The sequence below is a fragment of the Micromesistius poutassou genome, assembly GCF_964030765.1.
Source record: "Micromesistius poutassou genome assembly, chromosome: 17".
Classification (NCBI taxonomy): Eukaryota; Metazoa; Chordata; class Actinopteri; order Gadiformes; family Gadidae; genus Micromesistius; species Micromesistius poutassou.
Window position 1 is genome coordinate 7,353,280 of NC_140287.1, and position 22,903 is coordinate 7,376,182.

Consider the following 22,903-nt stretch of genomic DNA (forward strand, 5'->3'; position numbering starts at 1 on the left):
AGAGAAATCGCCCAACCCTCGCCTGGACTTCCACTTCCACTGGGTTGATGATTAAACGTCTCCTCGCATAACTGTACAGGTGCACCGCGGAAACCCCCAAACCTTCTCTGATAAGAGGTCCGTAATCCCCAAAGGAACCAGGAATGGCGCCCGGTGTGCCACAATGTGAGGGCCACCGTTGAGGGGCCCAGGGCCATGTGTACACTTTGTGGACCAGAGTGAACCTGGTGACCCTGTGTGTGTGTGTGTGTGTGTGTGTGTGTGTGTGTGTGTGTGTGTGTGTGTGTGTGTGTGTGTGTGTGTGTGTGTGTGTGTGTGTGTGTGTGTGTGTGTGTGTGTGTGTGTGTGTGTGTGTGTGTCAAATGAAAAGGTCAGGGGCGACCCTTTCAGAGGCGCGTTAATGCACCTTTTGTTAAGGAGGTGACTATTCCTACTGCCAACACAAGACCGCACGGCGGGGCCCAAATTCCCATTTTTACGAACACACTCACACACACACACACACACACACACAACCCTCCTACACATGCACCTTACAGACCGGGTCCCTTGCCACTTTCGTAGACAATTGGAAACACTTTGTACTCTGCATCGCCGGCTTCCTCTAAAATGCTCATTTCAGGCAATCAGGCGACCAGTTTGTCGCATCTTAATTACCTCCAACTGCTCGCCGCAATATGCCTCGGAGGTTAATTACCAGAGAAACGAGGGCGAAATGGGCCCGCGAGCCCACCACTCTCACTCTTTCTCCCTCTGGCTGCCTCACTCTCTCTCTATGACTCTCTCTCTCTCTACTCCCCCCCCCCCCCCCCCCTCTCTCTCTCTCTCCCTTTCTCCCTCTCCCTCCCTGACAATCCTCGCCGTGTGTCGGGGTGTGTTTTGACTCCCTACTTATGGCCCTCCGTGTGTTTACTCTGCTCCCACTTTGTTCTGGCGCGCTCTGTGTTTACCAAGGCTTCATTTGAGGTGATAAATGCCACAGGTTAGGGAGGAGGGAGGGGGTGGCGGTGGTGTTGCGGGGGGAGGGAGGGAGGGAGCGGGGGGGGTGTACAGTACTGTGGCAGGCACGAGCGTGTCTGCTGTTTGCTAAGGTGCCCCCCCCCCCCCTCCCTCCACTGCGTCTCGCGCAGGGTGCCCGGGGGGGGGGGATGTTTGAACTGTGCGATTTACACGTGTTTATGGCGGTGGAAGAAGGCAGGTGTTTCAGGCGCAGCCAGGGCGGGCCTTTGGTACACAAAAGCGTGCACACGCACGTCCCCCCCCTGATAGCAGGGCCGCCGCCCTGCCTCGGGTCCCCGGTCCTCTGAGGGCATTCTCACACCGTCCCCACGCGTTTATATGTTCCCCGGGGTTCCGAGATCGAACACACATTTCATTTTCTTGGTTTGTTTGTTCCGTTTTTTTTTTTTTTCATGTATTAAGTAAAGGGGAAAAAAAATGCAACGCAGAGTCTGCTGTGAAAACGCTTGGGGGGTGTGTGTGTGTGTGGGGGGGGGGGGGGGGGGGGGTGTTGCATGTCCACATACGTTGAAGTGAGGCAGTGTTTGTACAGCGCGGTACCGCTGCAGTACGGCATATGTCAGCAGTGGGGGAGAAAAAGCACCCATCTGCCGCTAAAGCCGTCTGTATCTCTACAGGACAATGCCCTCCTACCTGGCTTTAATTACAGGTGTGTGTGTGTGTGTGTGTGTGTGTGTGTGTGTGTGTGTGTGTGTGTGTGTGTGTGTGTGTGTGTGTGTGTGTGTGTGTGTGTGTGTGTGTGTGTGTGTGTGTGTGTGTGTGTGACTCGAAAAGTCGGTCTTCTTTGCACCCACCCTTTGTAGTGAACAATACCTCTGCTGCATCTCTCCCACTCTCCCTTTATCACTCTCATTCCGACTGCTCTCCCCTTTCTTTCAGGGAATGGACTGTTAAATGCCTTTTCTCTACGAGCACGTTCAAAACAGGATGTGTTTAATTCTCTGAGGGAAAGGGGGGGCGGGGGGTGCATTGATGTTGACAGCTTTGCTGCTTTTTTTCCGATGGCAGTATATAACTCGTTGTGCTCACTCAACTGGAATCCAAAAGTGGTGGTCCTAGTCTCATGTGATACGGCATAAAACAAGACCATGGAGTCCTGTTCTTATTCAGAGGATCACCTTCTGTTAGGATCCAATGTTTTTCTTACAGAGCTTATTGTATGTATGCGTACATATAAAATGTGTGTGTGTGTGTGTGTGTGTGTGTGTGTGTGTGTGTGTGTGATTTTGACCTGCAGGACATCCTCAACACCATGATCCGTTCCTGCTCCCCGCGGTTCTTCTTCCTGGGCCTCCCCGGCTTTTCCATGTTGGTGGGAGACTTCATCACCGCAGCCGCGAGAGTCCTGAACACTGACTCACCTGAGGTACACTGACTCAACTGGGATGTCATGATACTCACCTTGGATATACTGACACTCAACTGGGATTTACTGACTCAACTGAGGTATACTGACTAAACCGGGATATACAGACTCACCTGAGGTATGCTAACTCTCACCTGAGGTATCCTACTGTTCAGTGAGTTGATATTCACAAGAATGAAAGACGTGTTCAATGTAACATGTTCCGTGTATGTATTGTATCTCTACATGTAGAGCGTTGGATCATGGTGTGCTCTATAGCGCCCTGCTCCTGCTGTCCACTTCCTTGTTACTATCACTCTATCATGCTTTGCAAATGTACACACATTAACCCTGCCTAACCTTCAGCACGGGTAAAGATGTAGAACCTTTTGGTATATTCCATATAGCTGAGAGTGAGCGTTTTTGGTGAGTTGATCAATCTGCTGCAGCAGCGACTAGCACGAGAGTCCCGGCGTACGTGTTCATAGAGATCCATTCAGAACAACACTCAGGTGTCCCATCGTTCCACTTTAACATCCAACATATTTTATTAGAGAATTACAAGTAAACACATAAATACGTACAAATAATAAAATCATCCGTGTTCCCTACGGATGGATAATTCCCCCCCCCCTCCCTCCCCATGCCCGGTGAGCTCATGTTATTCATGCGGCGTGTTCCTGGAACCAGGCTGCTGTTAGTTTAGGGCAGCATTAGTGCGTTAATGATAATGTTGTTGTTGTTCCCCGCGCTCGCCGGCCAGGCTCCCAGAACGGAGGCTCAGATGCTGCTGGGCTCCCTGGTCTGCTTCCCCAACCTCTACCGGGAGATTCCGCTGCTGCAGACCGCCCCCGGCGCCGACCACGTCGTCGTGGGCAACGAGGACATCAAGGTGACGCGCATCCCCGCACGTTCTCACCCGCCTCACGGCGGCCAGACACACGCCGCACCGCGGCCCGGCTCCTGTGTGGTGGCTGTTGTTTTGAACCACCGTTTCTAGTTTGATGGTGCATACGATTCAATATCCATTAGTGCGGTTTAAAAAAAAAAAAAAGATGGTGAATTAAAGGGGAGGAAAAAAACAAACGTTGGTATAATTAATATTCTGAACTACATGATGTTCAATGTGCCAACCAATTTACTCCAAATACTACCAGCTGCCGATTCTGCCCTAGATCAGGATGTTACAGGATTCTAAACGGAGGGAGGTTGTTAAAATGTGTGCGCCACTGTCTCTCTCTGCAGGACTACCTGGTCAACATCCTGCTGAAGGAGGCCCGCACCGAGCCCTCGGAAGGAGCCAGGTACGAGGCGCGCTGTGTCCCCGCCCTCCGCTCTCCATCTGAGGGTTATTGTCTGCTTGTTCTACCCTGGAAATCCAGAGTCATGAGAGCACAATTTTTATTTGCTCAGCGAGTCACTCTGAACCACACCGGTGTATCTGATATAGGCGGGCCAAAAGCGTTGCTGTTTTACCGACCGGATACGACAAGAGTCTTATCTATTGGTTAGCTCCGCTGGTCTGGATACGTCACCCCTTGTATTCTACTGATTGGTCGTAGTGTTATCCAGTTGCGTGCAGTGATATTTTCAAATGCATGCTTGGTGCCGCCCCTCGAGTTGGGCCATTTTCATTACTCGTTGCCAGACCCTACAGCTTTCTAGATGTGGGTCTGGGTTTCCAGGCTATGCTTGTTCTGTAATAATAATAATAATTAATTGAATTTATATAGCGCTTTTCTAGACACTCAAAGCGCTTTACAGTGAAGGGGGACCTCACTAACCACCACCAATGTGTAGCACCCACTTGGGTGATGCACGGCATCAAGGTGTCCTGACCTGCGGTGTCGTCCGTCCCTTCTCATCTCCCACCAGGTGCATAGCGGTGTGCAGCCTGGGCCTGTGGGTGTGTGAGGAGCTGATGCAGAAGAACATCCACCATCACGTGAAGGACGCCATCAACGTGTTGGGGGTGACACTGAAGGTCAGCGGTGCAGCCGGTCGCCGATCACATGCCATGTTTAACCAGAGCCGCCCCCCCCCACACACACACACACACACACACACACCCACCAACGCCACCACCTTCCCCCACTGGTTGAGATTGTGTTGTAGTTTGTTGTTTTGTAAAAGTTTATTCTTTTATTGAAGTTATGTTTCTCCTTCCTCCTCGTTGTTGTTATTAATCACATCGCAAGTCCCGTGATCCGAAACCTCAAAACAACATAAGGCCATCACAGCAATCAGAGTTCATGACAACAACGCATCATGCCACCGAGACAAAATGACACAAAACAGGAAGAACAATTTCAGCGCCTGTGAGGGCAGCCCGGGGTAGAGCGTGATGAGGGGTGATCATGGACGAAGAAGGGCTGGTTGTTTCTCTTTGTCTTTTTGGACTATCCCCCCCCGCTTCACTGTGTGAAGGGATGCAGAGAACTGGAGGAAGCTGCTGTGTGTTTTAGGCTTTTTTTGCGAGAGAGGTTTTGGGTTGGTGCTGTAATTTCCACAGCCACTCACTCTCTCTGTCCGTATGGACCATTTTAAGCAGTGGCAGCACCAGCATCTCCTGGCTTCCTGTCCACCCCCCCCCCCCCCCCCACACACACACACACACACACACCCAATGCCCCTCCTCCTAATCGAACCAAGCCACCAATCCCAAATCCCCCCCATCTAATGGAGCAGTAATCACTCCCCTGCACAACTTGACACACAGACTCAGCCAGCCCCAAAATAGCGGGGTGTGGGGCTAGGAGGGTGCGGGGGAAGAGGAGACGGGGTGGGAGTGGGGGGGGCTACAAGGGGAGAGCACCGCCGCGAGTCTCTCTTTTCTAAAAGCAGGTGCTGAACTCTCAGGGCCCCTTTTTTGTGTTTGGCCATTTTTGCACTCCCCGCATTGTCTGTCCTTGTTACATGTTGAGAGGCATTCAATTGGAAGAAATGGGAAATTCTATTTCTCCGCAAAAGATTTTTTTTTTTTTTTCCTTCTTTTAAATCACTGAAGAAATCCACATTTGACGGAAAATTGTCAACAACTGAAGTCCCCCCGCAAATCAGTCCAGTGGGAATGAGGCCGTATCTGAAGTGGTAAAGAAATTATGCTGATTATCTGCACAGTGAGAGGCAACGCAATCCAGAAGAAAGGGGGTTCGCCGAACTTTTGTCGCAGGCAATATGTTGGCAAACTTTCCCTTTCATAGTGGCGCCTGCTGTGACGCCCTGTAATTTACTTTTTTATTTGTCCCCTTTTTTCTTCGTGACACAGCGAGATACAATAGGACCACAAGTGAGGGAAATGTTAAATACATGTTTTTTTTTGTTATGAACTGCAGCCCTACGACGTTGACCTGGATTTTTATTATTTCATCATTTTCCAATTTTCTACCAGAAATTACAATAATTTAAGGGGGGGCAAAACGTAAACAAACCGTACAAAATGCTAGATTCACCCTAAATAAAATTGATTCTAAAATGATCTACTTCAGATGGCCATAGAGAATATACAGTACACCTGGCTCTCTGTTAATATTGATGCGTGGTCTACAGTAAGTACATGCATAAGACGTCTATTGAGTTAACTGCGCGGTGCTGTTTCCATTCCCCCCTCGTTTCTGTGTACACAGTTTGGGAACAAGGCAGTGGCCCAGGTTGCGTGTGACGTGTTTCAACTCCTGATTTCCCACTGGAAACACCTCCAGAGGCTGGAGCCCACTCTGCCCAAAAAGATCATCGAGGTAGGACGCATGCACGCACGCACACACACACACACACACACACACACACACACACACACACACACACACACACACACACACACACACACACACACACACTTGAATTCCAATCAGCCTGTAATGGGCACATTGTAAGGAAGATGAGAAATTTCTCCCAAGCCATTGGAACTTTTAGAGGTTCTTCATAGTAATGGGTCCACATGTTTTCAATTTTATCAAGAATTTGGGCAGAACACCTGAGTCTAGCTCCAGAAATTCAACATGCTGAACGGTAAAAACCTTCCTTTTGGATTTGAAGCTTTTATCTTTTCACATTTTTGGGGCATTTTCCAAACAGACTCTGTGATAAGGAGACAATCCCTTTGTTTCTCACATTGTGTTTCGTGGAACGAGATCTGAACAAATGGGTACAAATGTATTTATGTGACAAGATGATATAAAAAGACACAGTACACTGCCATGTCATCAGTGAGTGTTGCACTCTCCCCCCGACACACCTGCTGGAAATATGAAAACAAGAGCAATTTCATTCTAACTATCTTCCTTATTCCAGATACAGGGTGTGATTTGTCAAAAAACCAGAGGGGGGGATGTTTTTGTTTTTGTTTTTTTAATCATGAAAAAATAGGCAATCAACAGGCCTAATTTTTTTTTTAAGTTAATGCTAGGCCCTATTACCCTACATTTGAACAGTTGAACATTCAACTTTAATGCAAACAAAAAATGCATGAAACATTTCATTTTCCAAAAAAAAAATAACCTGAGGGGGGGATGATCCCTCCCATCCCCCCCAACAAATCGCACCCTGCAGATACATATATGACGACTCCATTCTGTACCTTGCTGACCCTCCTCCCTTCCCTAAAACAAATGCTCTGCTGTCCCTTCATGGGAGCCATTCATAAACACACAGCAGCTAAGACGGGTGACAACCAGCCCGCCCAGGCACTAAGAGGTCCAATTCTGAACATTAAATACAAAGTATAATAATCAACATTTCCTGTAAATATAAGAAGAATCACACTTAGTTCTCCTGGTCTCACACTGGTTAACAAAGTTTTGGTGATCTTTTTGGAAATGCAACGTTTATCTCGGCAATAACAACACAGACAAGAGCTGAAATTCCCTGCAACGCTTTTAAGGAACTAAATTGGACTAACAAGCAGTATAAAAGGCAGTCCGACCATCCCAGCCTCACAGCCACCCTCAAGTCCAGCGATGGCATCAACAATCATAGGCTAATGGGAGGCTGTTCCAGCCTAAAGTGCCGGTCGTAACAGTTGAGAGAACAAAATGGCAGCACAACACGTGGCATCAACAAACGTAATGATCTCAAAACATTGTTCTGAGTCCTCGGAGAGGCTGCATGAACATCCACCACGGCTTACTTTTAGTGTGTGTGTGTGTGTGTGTGTGTGTGTGTGTGTGTGTGTGTGTGTGTGTGTGTGTGTGTGTGTGTGTGTGTGTGTGTGTGTGTGTGTGTGTGTGTGTGTGTGTGTGTGTGTGTGTGTGTGTGTGCGCGCATGCATGGGGTATGTGTGTGCACATAGTCACACACAAACACTGCTTTATCCAACCAACATATCCACACTTGCATACCAACAGTGTACATTTGTATATAACACCTGCACACTTGATACACACATATCAAATGGAAGACCGCCTTAAATAACACAAATTCTTCAAATTCAATTGTGCAAGCATGTTACCCGCCTCATTTTCCATTTCCATGTAGCCACCCTAAAAAACACACGGGCTCTCACACACACACACACACACACACAGGTAGCGGCGCCAAGAATCCCAGTGTGTGTGATCATGTGCGTATCTTTCTCTCTCTCTCTTTTGTTCCCCCCCCCCCCCCACCCCTCCCGCACACAGATCTTTGTGGCCACAATAGCCTTTCTGTTGCCGAGCGCGGAGCACTCTGCGGTGGAGGCGGACAAAAAGGTACATTGTGGGGACTGGAAGGGAGCGTGAAATGGCTGAGATCTAAGGGACCTTGCTCTTTCAAGGTGTGCCGGTGCATTTGCGGAGGAATTCCTCTGCCAGAGTGGCTCAATTTATGGCGAGCCCTTGCTCACTTGCACCGCCGCTTATTGTGACACGTTCCCCTGTCTCTTTATGTGGGTCTCTCCTGGGGTGGCTTTCACCGAGTTAGTACATCTCCATTCCTGTTTATTGAACCCGACGTGTTGCTTATCCTGTCAAGTGCATCGTTTTTATGGAGTGCATATAAGTTCATTATTCCTTGTCACACTTATAGCACAAATGCCTCTTCTTATTTGTGAGTTTGTTGCTCTCCATCACCCCTCCACCTCCCCTTATCCCGTCTCATGCCCCGACCAACCACAACCTGACCGGGGTTCTCCTTCCTCCGCCCCTCTCCCCAGCTGATGGTGTCCCTGCTGCTCTGCCTGTTGGACTGGTGCATGGCCGTGCCCCTGGGCCTGCTGCTGGAGCCCATCACCATGCCCGTGCTGGACGACCCGGCCTCCCACAAGGCCCCGCTGCTCGACTACATCTACAGGGTGGGTAGGGTGGGGCCGTCCTCCCCTCGGGCCGCCAGCGTCGCACACAGCGGTTCAACCACCGCCTCAACTTTGACCCCAAAAAAGCCCATAAGAGCTTGTCAGAAAAATTGGTCCCCCGCCCCAACCCCACAGACGCGGTGACCCCCATGAATACATCACAGTTTAGTGTCATGCTCCACCCCCCCCCACCCCCTCCCAGCCATGGATCATTCAAACACTAGCCTGTCGCTAGCGGCCCAGGCTAGCTCTGTGTCCTGCATTCTCTTTAGACGACGCCGGCGCCGCCACACATCTACCGCCGATGTTTATTAGCTTGTTGTGTTGCGGTGTGGTGTTTGTGTGTGTTTGCTTATTGAATCGCTCCCGCCTTCCCCTGGCGTTTGCGCTGTCACTTCCTTTTAACGTCTTGCTTTACGGCCCCGGCCGCGAGGAAGAGCGCTCTGGAGATGAATGAGCCATTATGCGCCGGCGCCTGCCCGGGCAGATGCGGTCAACGGCGGACCTTTGTTGGGGATGTCACCCCCCCCGATAAGAAATGGTCAAATTATTCAAACAGAGTCCTTTGTCGACTTGATAAGCAGAGGCTATAAATGCTTGTCCTGGAGATTTGAATTGAATATGTCTTAATATGGGAGCAACTGCAGCTGCTATGGAAAAAAGGAAAGAGGGGAGAGGAAAAAAAGAAAGCACTATTAGCGTGATTAGTTGTCCAATGGCGCATACAATAGACTTGACCCCTCTGGTTTTAATTGGAAATAATATATTATGCAAGGGGTGAGGAGGTGTGAAAGTGTCACCCGAGTAGAAAGCGTGCAGCGGAATATCAACCATGTCCACATGTGTAGGCTAGTCGTTGTTGGCAATGGCCTTCGCAATGTCTGAATGTGGCAGGGACCAGTGTTTGATGTGCTAATTATAATGCTAATGTGCTTTCATCTTTTCTGCTAGTTTTTTAAGATATATTTTCTCACTTTTATTCATTGTCTATATTTTATATAGAAAGTATCTTCTTACTTTTCAACGGCCAAAGTAGTGGCGATCTCTTTCTCCACTCACAATTGTGAGATTGTGGGAGATTCCAAACATCCACAATTTCTTGACAATTTTGTGAATGTATCCATGCTTGTTGATCTATGTGTGGGATTCTGTGCTCATGTGAGCTTTTGTTTTTGTGTGTGTACGCGGGGTTGTGTGTGTGTTTTATGTGTGTTTACTGACTATAACAGCATGAGGCAGCTTGCTGTAAAATGCCAAGATTGCTTTGGACCCTATTGGTTCGCTGGAGTTCCACTCAAGCTTCTCCATCTGCTCCACTCGCCTGCCACAGCAACCAGCTGCATCCCCTATGCCCTTTGTGTGTGTGTGTGTGTGTGTGTGTGTGCGTGTGCGTGTGTGTGTGTGCTGGCTTGTGTACACGCATGCATGCCTGTGAAAAATAGCATGCTGGCGGGTGTGTGTGTGTGTGTGTGTGTGTGTGTGACTTAATTTGCTTTGCTCTTTAATATTTGATGTGTGTGCCTCAGCACATCCATCTTTACACATGTGCCCCCTTTAACTACAGCATGTTTGTTCCACTGTGTATTACCTTCCAGGAACTGTTGCTATGTGAGGTTTAGCCACTTAGTTGTCAAGCACAGCCTTGGGTATAGCCTCTCTCTCTATCTCTACATCTCTCTTTCTCTCTTTCTCTCTCTCTCTCTCTCTCTCTCCCTCTCTCCCTCTCTCCCTCTCTCACCCTCCCTCCAGCTCTCCTCAGAGCCGGCTCTTCGGGAGCTTTGCCGCGACAGCTGTTTGGCTCGGCTCTTTTCAGTATCAACCTTCTAATCCCTCCCCAAATGCAGTCGGCAGCTCCCATGGAAGAATTCATCCACATACTGTCTGCATTGCCCCGCACAATACAATACTGTTGCACATGCCCAGCCGTCGTGTGTGTGTGTGTGTGTGTGTGTGTGTGTGTGTGTGTGTGTGTGTGTGTGTGTGTGTGTGTGTGTGTGTGTGTGTGTGTGTGTGTGTGTGTGTGTGTGTGTGTGTGTGTGTGTGTGTCAGCCAAATGAACGTGTCTGTCTTGAATGGGATTATTTTGCATGGCTTCCACTAAGTTGGTCTCCTCAATGAGAGAGGCCGTGGCATATGCAGGCTTTCACGCAAACCCCATCTTAAGCACCTTGCCACACACACACATGCACGTACACGCACACGCACACACACACACACACACACACACACAGATACTTCTCAGCCCCTGAACAGATTGCAATTTATATAGGTGTGTGTCTGTTTGTGTTACTCTGTTCGTGTGTGTGTGTGTTTGTGTGGCGGAGCAGGCATGTGGTGGAACTAAGAACAACGATAAAGTCTTAATTAAATCAAACAGTGTAAACCTGTCCGATGGCTGTAATCAACTGGCCCAGTGCGCCTTATCTGGCCGGCCAACGGACACGGCGCCATCTGTTATGCAGATCGATACGCTCGCACATCACAGGAGAAATGGATTAGCAGCAATAAAGAGCCTCTCCCCTCTCTCTGTCTCTGTCTCTGTGTCTCTCCCTGTCTCTGTCTCTGTGTCTCTCTCTGTCTCTGTGTCTCTCTATCTATCTCTCTGTCTGTGTCTCTCTGTGTCTCTGTGTCTCTTTATCTGTGTGTCCCTCTGTCTCTGTGTTTCTCTCTGTCTCGCTCTCTCTTTTTTTCTCTTTCTCTCTCTCTCTCTCTCTGTCTCTGTCTATATGTCTATCCCTCTCTAGCTCTCTCTGTCTGGCTCTCTGTCTCTGTGTCTCTCCATATCTCTCTCTGTCTATCTCTCTGTCGGTCTCTAAACGCACCAGCCCCCTCCCCCTTCCCTCCGCGCCCTACTCCACTGGCTCAGGACGTCACGGACTGCATATACTCCCTGTTTCTGTTGTTGTTTCTTGTGAGATACGGGCGTCCGCCGCAGCGCAATATACATCATGTCAGAGACGGCCCAATCTGATCAGTGGCGTTCATATCCCCTCCCCGCCTACGTGCGTGCAGTGTCAGCGCTGCCCGCGTGGGAGGAGTGTTGCCGGTGTTCCCTCGGCACCCGTGCAAACAGGTGTGCGCCGGGCAAAGACGCTGAAAGGATTTTTAATTGGCGTGTTCCCGTGGCAAGGTGCCCACGTCAGCCCAACGCCGTCGCCGCCGGCACCGCGGCTATACCGGATATCTCTCGACCTTCGTCTGCCGCTCTGAGTCTGTCGGCGCTTTTGTTGTTTGTTGTTTTTTTTCGTTGTTACCCGACAACCGTTCCGTTGTCTCTCTCTCTGGTCCATTGTGTCTCCTCAGGTGCTGCACTGCTGTGTGTCGGGGTCCAACCTGCACACGCAGCAGAGCCACTACCTGCTCAGCCTGTCGGACCTCTCCACCGACTACGAGCCCTTCCTGCTGCTGGGCCAGGTCAAGAGCACCGAGCCCCCGCACGCCCACAACAACACCGCCGACTTCGGCAGCCTGCTCACCGTGGCCGAGGGTAAGAGGCCCACCCACCCGTCCACCCACCCACCCGTCCACCCACCCTTCCACCCGTCCACCCACCCGTCCACCTACCCACCCGTCCACCCACCCACCCGTCCACTCATCATGACTGACTGACAGTGTTTGGTAGAGAGTCCGCCCCACAGTTTGCCCCAGGCCGGAGTGGGGAGAGAACCATGGTGGCTAGAATACCGTATTCTCCCACGCGCGTCCACCGTGTCTCCACGTCGTGGACGCTGTGGCCCCGCACCCCAGCGGCCGGAGCACAGTTCAAACGGAGCGACGCGCTTAGAGCGTCACGTGCCTATGGGGGTGGGGGGGGGGGTGGGTGTACCTCCTGTCCGGGTGGCCCGCTGGTCACAGGCCCCAGAGGTAAATCTATCTGAACAAATCTCCAAAAAGATATTAGAGGGAGATGTAACCTCTAAGTGGCCCGTCCATTTGGAGGCTCTCCATTAAATGTCTATCTTATTAAAAGTCTGAAAAGGAACTCGACCATCAGGGCCCCAGCTAATGCTCAGCCCCGGAGAGAGGACCCATTATAGAGTTTATATTTATATATATATATATATATATATATATATATTAATGATGTGATTTTTTTTTTTCTGACCTTGGGATTCCATTAGCCAATGTATTTCCTTTGCCCGTCACACATGTCTAGGGAGGCCCTGAAAGGCAATATGAAAAAGAATGCCTCCATGATGAATTGGCAATCAAAAAAAAGTCATTCAGACTTTTTTTCAACAAAGTCATGGAGGAATTCACCACGGTGGAACAGCACAATTCCTTACGTGGCTGAAGTGGGTCTCCTTGAGAGTCATTAGGGTTCCGGTGAGATTCAAGAGAACATACAGAAATCCCAGGAAAGAGAGTACAGTGAAAACCTATGAATCACTTACGGGCGTCATCATATGGGCGCAGCCCCTAGCCGTACACTCGCACAAACTTATATTTCTTAATAGAGATGTACTGTGCATATATATATATATATATATCTATATATATCTATATCGGTATCAATACCATCATCCCCCATCAAAGTGCACATATATATATATATCCCTTTCAGGGCTTCCATACATGGCCCTAACCTTCCCTGCAGCCCACCATGGAAGTGCACACGACCAGTGACACAATGCGAGGACGGTAGCCCTCTGCATTTGTGCGGAGGAGAAATAAAATCCCGCCGCGCTCGCTCGTTTCTCCCGGGGGAGCTGAGAGCCTCGCGGTATCTCGCCAGAGACAACACAACACTATCAAAAGGGTAAACCAAAGTGCACCGACCTGGTTATATGCATCCCTTCCCTGCCTTGCCCACATATTGATCAAGTCACATCAAAGGGAGCGCTGCATCTCTAATGCAGCTTGAGGCCACTTTCCAAAGAGCTTTGTGCACTTTGATGGGGGATGATGGTATTGATACCGGTGTCACAATGCGGACAGCACATCTTCTTGTTTTATTTCACCCTCCCCGTCCCTGTGCTGTATAAAGCACAGCATGCCTTTCTCCTGGGAGTGAAACCTGTGCATTTACATTAACAAGTCCCCCTAAGTACTGTCCTATTCAGGAGGCCTGCAAAGAGTGGGTCTCATTAGCAGCGGGCCGGTCTAGCCCCATTGTCAGGAGGCTCAATGGGCTTTTCAAAGTTGTCGCCCATGACTAGATGCTACCTACTTAGAGGTGTGTTGGCCGTGGCGTGGTGTGACAAAAAGTAATGAAATACCCCCCATTCAGAGATTTTACAAAATGGGACTTGGTTTCGGGACGGCGCACACCGACACGGCGCGCACACACACGGCGTGTCTATACATGAACACACACACAGAACAAAACGCCTCCGTGTGCGGGAGTGGATCGACGCTCGTGGCGCTAGCGGGGGCCTCAAGGCGAGCCTGGTTTGCGGGTGTATCGGATCCGTAATGCGACGGTTTCCACGTCGCAAACCCACCCCCCCCCCCCCCCCCCCCCCCGGCCCGCCCTAACCATTTCTACTCTATTCTCCTCATCCAGAGAAGAAGCGGCGCAACATGGAGCTGATCCCGCTGACGGCGCGCATGGTGATGACGCACCTGGTCAACCACCTGGGCCACCACCCGCTGAGCGGCGGGCCCGCCCTGCTGCACAGCCTGGTGAGCGAGAACCACGACAACCCCTTCGTGGAGTCGTCGGAGCTCTCCTCGGAGGTGTTCAAGAGCCCCAACCTGCAGCTGTTCGTCTTCAACGACAGCACGCTGGTGTCCTACCTGCAGATCCCCGCCGAGCCCCCCGCCCCGGCCGGCCGGCCGCCCCCCCGCCCCTCCGCCCAGGTGCGCGTCATCGTGCGCGACATCTCGGGCAAGTACTCGTGGGACGGCGCCGTGCTGTACCGCACGGACGAGGAGGAGGAGGAGGAGCAGCAGGAGGGCCCGGCAGACGCGGGGGTCTTCCCCCCGCCGCGGAAAAGGCAGCCGCCCTCCTCTCCGACCAAGGCCCACCCGGAGCCCGGCCGCTGCTCCGTCACGGACTCGGCCTTGTTCGGCTGCTGCGAGGAGCGGGAGGAGGAGGAGGAGGACGAGGAGGGGGTGGACATCCTGGACCGGCTCCTGGAGGAGCTGGGCCACAGCAGCCCCGAGGTGCTGCCCCACACGCAGCTCAGGCTCAACCAGCCGGCGCCCTCGCCCTGCGGCATGAACCTGGAGCAGGAAGCGGCCATCCTGGAGGCCGTCCTGCGGCAGACGGCCCAGGAGGAGGAGCAGGTGAGGCGGTGGGACGCCGACGTCAGCGTGCGGGCGGCCGGCCAGAAGGAGCCCGTCCGCCAGGAGCCCAAGGCGCCGTTCTACTTCTGCCGGCTTCTGCTCAACGACCTGGGCATGAACTCCTGGGACCGCAGGTAAACAGCCGACCCCCCCCACACCTCAGCGCAGTGAGACGCGTGGCCCGGGAGCAAGGGCGGTTTGAACAGGGCTGTGGAAGAAAAGATCCGGAAAAATAAGCTTTCTCCATATCCGCCAGAGTAACTCGGCAAACACTGATTACTTTAACGCCCGGCCTGAATCTCGTCTATTAATATTACTTTTGTATCTCTCCCTCTCGCTCCGTCTCTCTGCCCTCATTGTCAAAGTGACCCAGCTGTGGACTCGTTACTAAAGCCCCCTGTGAAGGGGGAGAAAAGAAAAGCTGTTAAAAGCCCGCCAGAGTCTGAAGTCTGTTAATCTCTTCTCGGCGGGGTGAAAAGTGCCCAGCTGTTTTCACTTAGGTCCACCGCGGCGTGTCACTTCCTCAGAGCGCCGTGCTCCGTAAATTAAAAGCTCACACCTCTTAATGGCGAAGGTGTGGCGCGTAGCGGGCCGCGAGGAGATTGCTCTTGACACCTGGGCCTGCACTTTGTTTATCTCAGAGAGCATAGAGAATCGTGGAGTGGGGCGTCTGGAGGCTACCTACTCTTCTCTTTTTCGCCCCGCCAAAGTCTGGCGGCTGCGTCACGGTTCGTTGCTGTCACAGTGCATTAGGGTTACGCCGGAGGTGTGTTTGCCCTAAACCATTTGTCGTTCTCCTTGTTTGCAGGAAAAGTTTCCATCTGCTGAAGAAAAACTCCAAGCTCTTGAGGGAGTTGAAGAACTTGGATTCCAGGCAGTGGTAAGAATTATTCTGGCCATTGATACTTTTTGTCTGTACAAAATTTTGCAAATGATGTGAGACTACGGGAATGCTTTTTAAATATACAAACTTAAGTAATAAGTAGCTCTAGTTATAATAAGTCAAATTGCTATGCCTGGTAGTTTTCCTTGTTGTCCATTTATGTACTGTCAGCCACCATTAAAGCAGAGGACTGAAGCCTCTCTGAGGGTCAGGCTACAAGTGTTCAGTGTTTCCATGCAGCAGTTGTGTGTCCTCAACTGCACTGTTGCCTCTTTCAGTATCCCTGCACACTCCTCTGCCTTCTCTTATTGTCGCACGCACGCACGCACGCACGCACACACACACGCACACATGCACGCACGCCGATCACAGCCTCAGAACAACACTGATCCTTCCCCCCACCACTGAATCATCCATCTACTGAATATCCATTGTATATTCTATCTCCTTTCTCTTTCATACGATCCTCCTGTCTCTACTACATTTTGCTTTCCAAGCGCGCGCTCGCTCTCTCTCTCTCTCTCTCTCTCTCTCTCTCTCTCTCTCTCTCTCTCTCTCTCTCTCTCTCTCTCTCTCTCTCAGTGCAATCAATGGGCACTCCTCTCTGCTAATGAGAGGGACTTATTAAAGAATGCTCTCAGGATTTAGCCTGCCTCTCCCAGATGGTCATACCTGACTGGCTCATAGCAACCTGTGTCCAAGTATTCAAAATGCCCCCCAATTTAGCCACAGCAACGCTCACCGCCATGGCAACGGTGTATTCGCTGGGATAGAATTTAGCTTGGGCTCAAATAAATAAATGAATAAATAAATGGTGTTTTTATTTATTTGTCATTCTTTTATTTATTTAAAGGGACATTAGTTCTGGGGGTAAAAAAAGTACAAACTTCACAGGATAAAAGTGATTAAGGTGCAGGGCTTTAGGTTCAGAGCATGTCAGCATTAAGTGTTCCATTTGTGTTGGACTATGACTTCCTGTCATGCGTTTAGTTGTTTTGTTTACATTTCCGGTTGTCGTTCGTTTCTACAGTCGGGAGACGCACAAGATCGCTGTTTTCTACATCGGAGAAGGGCAGGAGGACAAGTGCTCCATCTTGTCCAACAGTGCAGGCAGTCGGGCCTATGAGGACTTTGTGTCTGGACTGGGATGGGAGGTAATATATAAATATGTGCAAATACTTCTCTACTATCTTAAAAGACTAGACATTGATTACGGTTTTCTAGTGGAGTGTCCTTGTCTCAATGGTTGTTTTTTTACGATTTGCAGCTAACGTTTATCGTTTTTCTACCTCATTTTAAATGAACATCAATGTTTCCCTGATGAATTCCTCTATTGACTGCTTCTCAAACGGAAAAACAGAATAAAAATACTTGTGTTTTATTATCGATATCTGGTTATTTCCACCAAAACTGGCGTAATCTTTTATCATTAAATGTGATTCATTTCTTCAATGTCGCTAAAATCACTGACTCAATCTCCAACTAATCCACAATTTACACACAGACAGACAGACAGACAGACATGCTATCACACACGTTGACCTCAGATCTGTGCGCGTGTCTCCAGGTGGACCTGGCCACCCACTGCGGCTTCATGGGCGGTCTCCAGAGGAACGGCAGCACGGGCCTCACAGCACCCTACTACGCTACCTCCAACGTGGAAGCCATCTTCCACGTGTCCACGCGCATGCCCTCCGACTCGGAGGACTGCCTCACCAAGAAGGTACAGCACTGTTGCCGCGGCACCACCACCGCCGACCATCAGCGCAGTGGGAATCACAATCGAAATAGCCACTATTTATCTGTTTGTTTAGAGGTGTTTATCGGTGTGTTTTTAGCCATCCTGGTCGTTATCCTGCCCTAATTACCGTCACATTATACGCTACGAGTTTTAATTATTGCAGACAAAGATAAGTCTTCACCTCTAAGTGTATGCAGTATTATACTGTTATCATCCCATGTTTATTTTCACCCGGATGCTAGATGGATACTCTAGACTATCAGAATGATGCCACTGAAATTGCCGGCATTGCTGTGGTGCTCGCTGTGTGTTATCTAAATTAAGCGCTTTTCTCCGGCTGCGGCGGGGGTGCGGGGGGGTATGTCAGGGGGTGTGGGGGGGAGGCGGTCGAATGCAAAGAAATGGCTGCTCAGCCCTGCCTCGGCCGGGGCAGCATGTCGCCGCAGCCCTGTGCTCCGTGTTAAACTGTGTTCGGGAGGTGTGACTCCAGAGTGCGGGCATTGATTAGTAGCCCTGGCCGGCGCAGGCATGAGGAGTGGAAAAGGTAGCATGCGCGTGAGTAAAGAGAGGCCATGTGCCGCTGCGGTAATGACTGTGATTCCGCTAGCCCCTGGCCCCCCCTCCCCTGTGCGCTGTGACCAGGGCCCGGATTCAGACATTAGCTCCCCCTGCAAGGGCAGGCGCCGGCCCCGGATACCGGCAGGATCCTTTTATCCGATTCCTGGCGGCGCGGCGGGGGCGATCGATTGGGCGTTGCGCTGGGCTTCTGAGTCACGCTGCACCGGAGGCAGTTAGCACGGAGAAATGAGCCGCGAGGCCCCTGCCCGTGCCTCCAATCTTCTCATACAGCACCCTGTAGCGCCAGGAAATTCATCAACCTCGCCCTCATATAGCCCCCACCGCCCCCCCCTCATCCCAATCTGACACCCGCAGACAAGACGACACATCCCCCCCCCTGATCCGCCCTCTTCAAAAACAACCCCTCCTGCTCCTTCCGAAGACCCCATACTGGACCTGTGCTCGTCACCCGTGGAAATTAGTTAGCCGAGAGGGGAGATTCGATTGTGAGTGGCCGGAGGGAGGCGCTGGCGGACCCGGGCTGAAGTGTGCCGCCGGGCCGCTTCCACTCATTTGACCGGGAGCCGCTATAATTGCTCCTGCCTTCTTTGCACAGATCCCAGCACTCGCCGCGGGCCCCGAAAGCAAATTGGCAGGCAGGCACCATGCATGCACGCGGGCTTAAGACCCAGAAAGCAGGGGTGGAATAGGGATGAAAAAGAGGCTTAATCTTGTGTCAAGGCAGGAAGTTTTCCTGTCAGTGTTCAAATACAGCTGTGGGTCCAGCAGCTACACGCCAGGCCACTGGAAAATCAGTAGCTGGGTCGGGGAGGCTTTCATCTGCTTGGACCGAGAGTGCAAAAGAAAAAAAGATGGGGGGAGGGGGTGGGGGGGGCCTCCCCCCAAGTAAAAGCCGAAAGAATAGAGAAATGGAGAAGAACAAAAAAAAACATGCATTCCTCAATCCAATTGTAGGCTTTAGCAGAGAGATGGGCCCTGGAACAGCTGCTGCGGTAATGTGGTTAAAGAGGGACCTGTAGGGTGGGGGTCAGGCCCTGTGTGTGTGTGTGTGTGTGTGTGTGTGTGTGTGTGTGTGTGTGTGTGTGTGTGTGTGTGTGTGTGTGTGTGTGTGTGTGTGTGTGTGTGTGTGTGTGTGTGTGGTGCGTTGGCGACCACCCTCCCCACCCTCAGGCGCCGGGGCTTAACTGGCTCCACTGTGTTTTTATAAGGAAGAACTTGTGCTCCGGAGACCTCTGGGTCCCCCTTTGTGTGTGTGTGAGCGGGAGAGAGAGAGACCCGCTCGCTGGGCGCGAGGTCAAAAAGGGCTAATTGGACAAGAGCCTTTAACTCGGGTCATATTTTATAGGAAAGTCTCGCGCGGCGGCGCATGAATAGATTGTCCACGAAAGCTAGTGACGAAAGCACAAGCATCCTCATTAACCCCGCGATTCATGCCATCCAAATGCTAATACGCTAACTACAATTAGCACCCCCAGGTTGATTGGCTGCCGCGGATGCATATTCAACATTTTCCGTCAAATCGCCCCGTCGCCTGACCTGCCCGAGACCTGCTTATCTGCAGACAGACAAACTGAACCGGCAAGCGCCAGCGTAATCAACATGCCGTGGATTTGTTTAACATTACCGTATTACCATAATTAAGGGCTTATAATAGAATGTGCTAATTGCATTTTTGGTGGCGAGGGCATGTTTTCTTAATGGCTCATTAGGCCCACAGTACATTGGCAGATGTTTTTCTCTCCAAGTGGAGGCCCTCTGCATAGTACCGCAAGATAGGGATGGACTGATAGAGTGGGAATAGCTGGACCTCTTGCTAGTTAGCCGCCCGTACTCTTCACATAATATAATTTAGCTGTTTACATGCATTTGTTTGGCCCAGAGGAGGGGGTGGGAACGGGTTTGCCCATTTCAAACCCACAACAGTCAATTTCCTGTCTGCCCTAAAGTGTGTGTGTGTGTGTGTGTGTGTGTGTGTGTGTGTGTGTGTGTGTGTGTGTGTGTGTGTGTGTGTGTGTGTGTGAATAGAGTGGAAATTGGAGGCAATTTGATGTCATATGGGGAAAGTTAATTGGATTTAAATTATTATTTTTTTTTAAATGGTCAATTTTGCTGCTTTTTTGGGGGGGGGTCCATAATTTGAATTTGTAATGAAAAAGCTTAAAAGGAGCTCAAATACGTCCGAACTATGGATATATTGCATATTAAGACTATTTTATTCAAACTACCTTTGTGATTGAATAGGGAGGGAAAATCCGCCCTGCTCCAACATCTGTCATCTTACCTTTTGTATTAAGAACACGACAATGGCTAAGCATGCTCGGAAGGGTTTATGTTCCTGGTACAGGCTACAGTGTACGTCTCCATAGTGACCCCTCCCTGCTGCTCTTAACAACTCTGTGGTTTCCATCAGGTTGTAACGGGGGAATTCTGTGTTATCACTCACATTGTGGTGTTTGATTCCATCCTATCGGTTGTTTTCTTCTTAAAAGTACATCTTTGTGTGTGTGTGTGTGTGTGTGTGTGTGTGTGTGTGTGTGTGTGTGTGTGTGTGTGTTACAGCTGAGACACCTGGGGAACGACGAGGTGCACATCGTGTGGTCGGAGCACACCAGGGACTACCGGCGCGGCATCATCCCCACTGACTTTGGCGACGTGCTGATCGTCGTCTACCCCATGAAGAACCACATGTTCTTCATCCAAATCATGAAGAAGCCCCAGGTAGGTTCCCACGAGTCCACCTACACAACAAATCACGGGACATTTGAGAAATTAGTGTGAAATCAGTCGGCCACACAGTTCTGTTTGTTATTAATTTCAAAATTGTCATTTATTAATGTCATTTTCTTTTTGCATTTATATTTCATCTATATTCTTTATTCATACAATAGATGACTAATGAAATCGACACTTTTACACGCAGAACAATGGCGGTCATTGTTGGCCGGTAGATTCCGGCTGGTCGCCTGGTTGCGGTCTTGCAGAAGCATCCTCTTAGTTCACCGCACTCGTGCAGCCTGTTATTACCCTCACTGTGGGCATGTGCTCTCAGCACTGCTTATGTCCCTGATTCATCTGGCTTTCATCTCCACCACTCTAGAGTAACGCATTCGCCGCATCGCTGGTCTTCCCGGAAAAACACTGCGATGCCTTTATCTAAGAGGGGATGGCATCACTACCCCCCCCCCACTCTACACCCCACTTCTACATTTCTGCCTAGCGTCCATCCTTTACATGCATTCAGAGAACCCTGTCCGGACTCTAGGTTCTCTGGGCTCTTGGTTAGTGTTTTTCTCTGGAAGAACCTCGGGTGTCAATCAGTGCTGCAGAGGTCATTTTGTCCTCGACCACGTCCTTCGCCTTGCATCGGATTTAAGAGATGATCGAGTCGCATGCAAAAACCTCCAGAAGACAATAGGGAACCGCTCTGTGCTCAGTGTCCTCTGGGGGATTATCTTTGTGGGGTCAGTCTGAACAATGGCTCCAGCCTCGCGTCTGAAGGCGGAGCAGGGTTGGGTAAAGCAGGGCTCTGGCGTGGCACAAGGCAGAATGAGAGCCAGGGCACGGGACAGCCTCGCCTGCTGCCCTTACCTGCCAGCCCAGGTTGTCGTGTGTAACCTGAATGACGTCACGCACGCAAGTTTTTATTTATTTTAGAAAAGGGTTTAAGATTTGGTTTTCATTGGTTCAGATATTTGTTGCGTGGACTGGATCGTGTCGGTGCATAATGAGGGAACTCCTGCTTGGAGGAGACAGCGGGGCCAATCTGAGGGACTTTGACATTCATGTCCACTTCCAGGTCAACGACCATTCAGCTTCTCTTATTAAGGGCCCCCCCTCCAGTACCAAGCAACAGACGCGTGTGCGGACACAAACACACACACACGCTGCCGCTAAAATGCATATTTCTCCATTGTGTTTGTGCACTAGTTCAATATGAGAGCATTGTCTCATATTGATTGTCATTTTAATTTCATTTACCCGCCATTGATTCACATTAGATATGTGTGGTTGTCATGCAAAGTTAGGCAAAATCCAATTTCAACTTGAACCCTGGCCCCGAAAACAGATGGAGGAACGGTGCCTCGGAATCAGATTTTTAATCAACCCTGCCCGCTTGTAAGTGGACTTAAGTCTGCAATTATGCACGCTGACCAAATTAAAAGTCGGATCAATTCTCAGGTTTTGATTGGGGGAACATCCTCCACTATTTTATTCTTCCTATTTGAATAAAAAAAAAAAAAGGGGTGCGTCTCATCATCTGCAGTTGTGTGTTTTTTTTTAATCTCTTCCTCTTTCTCTCTCTTTCCTCCTCGCATCACAGGTTCCTTTCTTCGGACCCCTGTTCAACGGCGCCATTGTGACTGGCGCTCTGCTGCCCAGCGTGGTGCGGGCCACCTGTATCAATGCCAGCAGGGCTGTCAAGTCCAGGCTGACTCTCTACCAGAGCTTGTATCCTTCTGCGTCCCGGGGCGTCCCGCCGTGTGGCTTGCGGGGCCTCTGGCTAGAGCGCGTTGGGGGGGGATATGAGGGGTCCTGCGGGGGCCGTTTGGACCCTCTGCCACCCTAGCTCAGTGACTCTGTCCATGTGGCTGTTCTGATTTCACACTTTTTTTGCATTGTTTTGTAGCATCTTCATTTTAGGTTTAGAAATCTGCCATTATTGCAAGAAGTAAAAAAATGACTATTGTTTAAAAAGTTTGATATATTTATATATATCTATATATATATATAATATAAATACATTTGGCCTCCCGATTGGACACTGTCACACACGTTGTGGTGCGACCAATCTCTAGACATGTGGCCGGCGTATCATGTAGGCCAGGGTGCACGGCT

General features: G+C 50.4%; 1 protein-coding gene across 2 annotated transcripts in view; it reads left to right on the plus strand.

Annotated features, from left to right (window-relative positions):
- Positions 1–22,897, plus strand: part of ralgapa2 (Ral GTPase activating protein catalytic subunit alpha 2) — a 69,739-nt gene extending 46,842 nt beyond the window's left edge. For both annotated transcript variants that reach the window (XM_084482500.1, XM_084482501.1), the window contains 14 exons: positions 2,258–2,386; positions 3,129–3,257; positions 3,611–3,669; positions 4,241–4,349; positions 5,992–6,102; positions 7,984–8,052; positions 8,496–8,633; positions 11,937–12,120; positions 14,140–14,998; positions 15,673–15,744; positions 16,778–16,901; positions 17,315–17,470; positions 20,627–20,785; positions 22,389–22,897. In XM_084482500.1, the coding sequence (XP_084338626.1) occupies positions 2,258–2,386; positions 3,129–3,257; positions 3,611–3,669; positions 4,241–4,349; positions 5,992–6,102; positions 7,984–8,052; positions 8,496–8,633; positions 11,937–12,120; positions 14,140–14,998; positions 15,673–15,744; positions 16,778–16,901; positions 17,315–17,470; positions 20,627–20,785; positions 22,389–22,634 (2,544 nt within the window). In that variant the 3' untranslated portion in view covers positions 22,635–22,897. The remainder of the gene's footprint in view (positions 1–2,257; positions 2,387–3,128; positions 3,258–3,610; positions 3,670–4,240; positions 4,350–5,991; positions 6,103–7,983; positions 8,053–8,495; positions 8,634–11,936; positions 12,121–14,139; positions 14,999–15,672; positions 15,745–16,777; positions 16,902–17,314; positions 17,471–20,626; positions 20,786–22,388) is intronic.
- Positions 22,898–22,903: the final 6 nt, after the last annotated feature.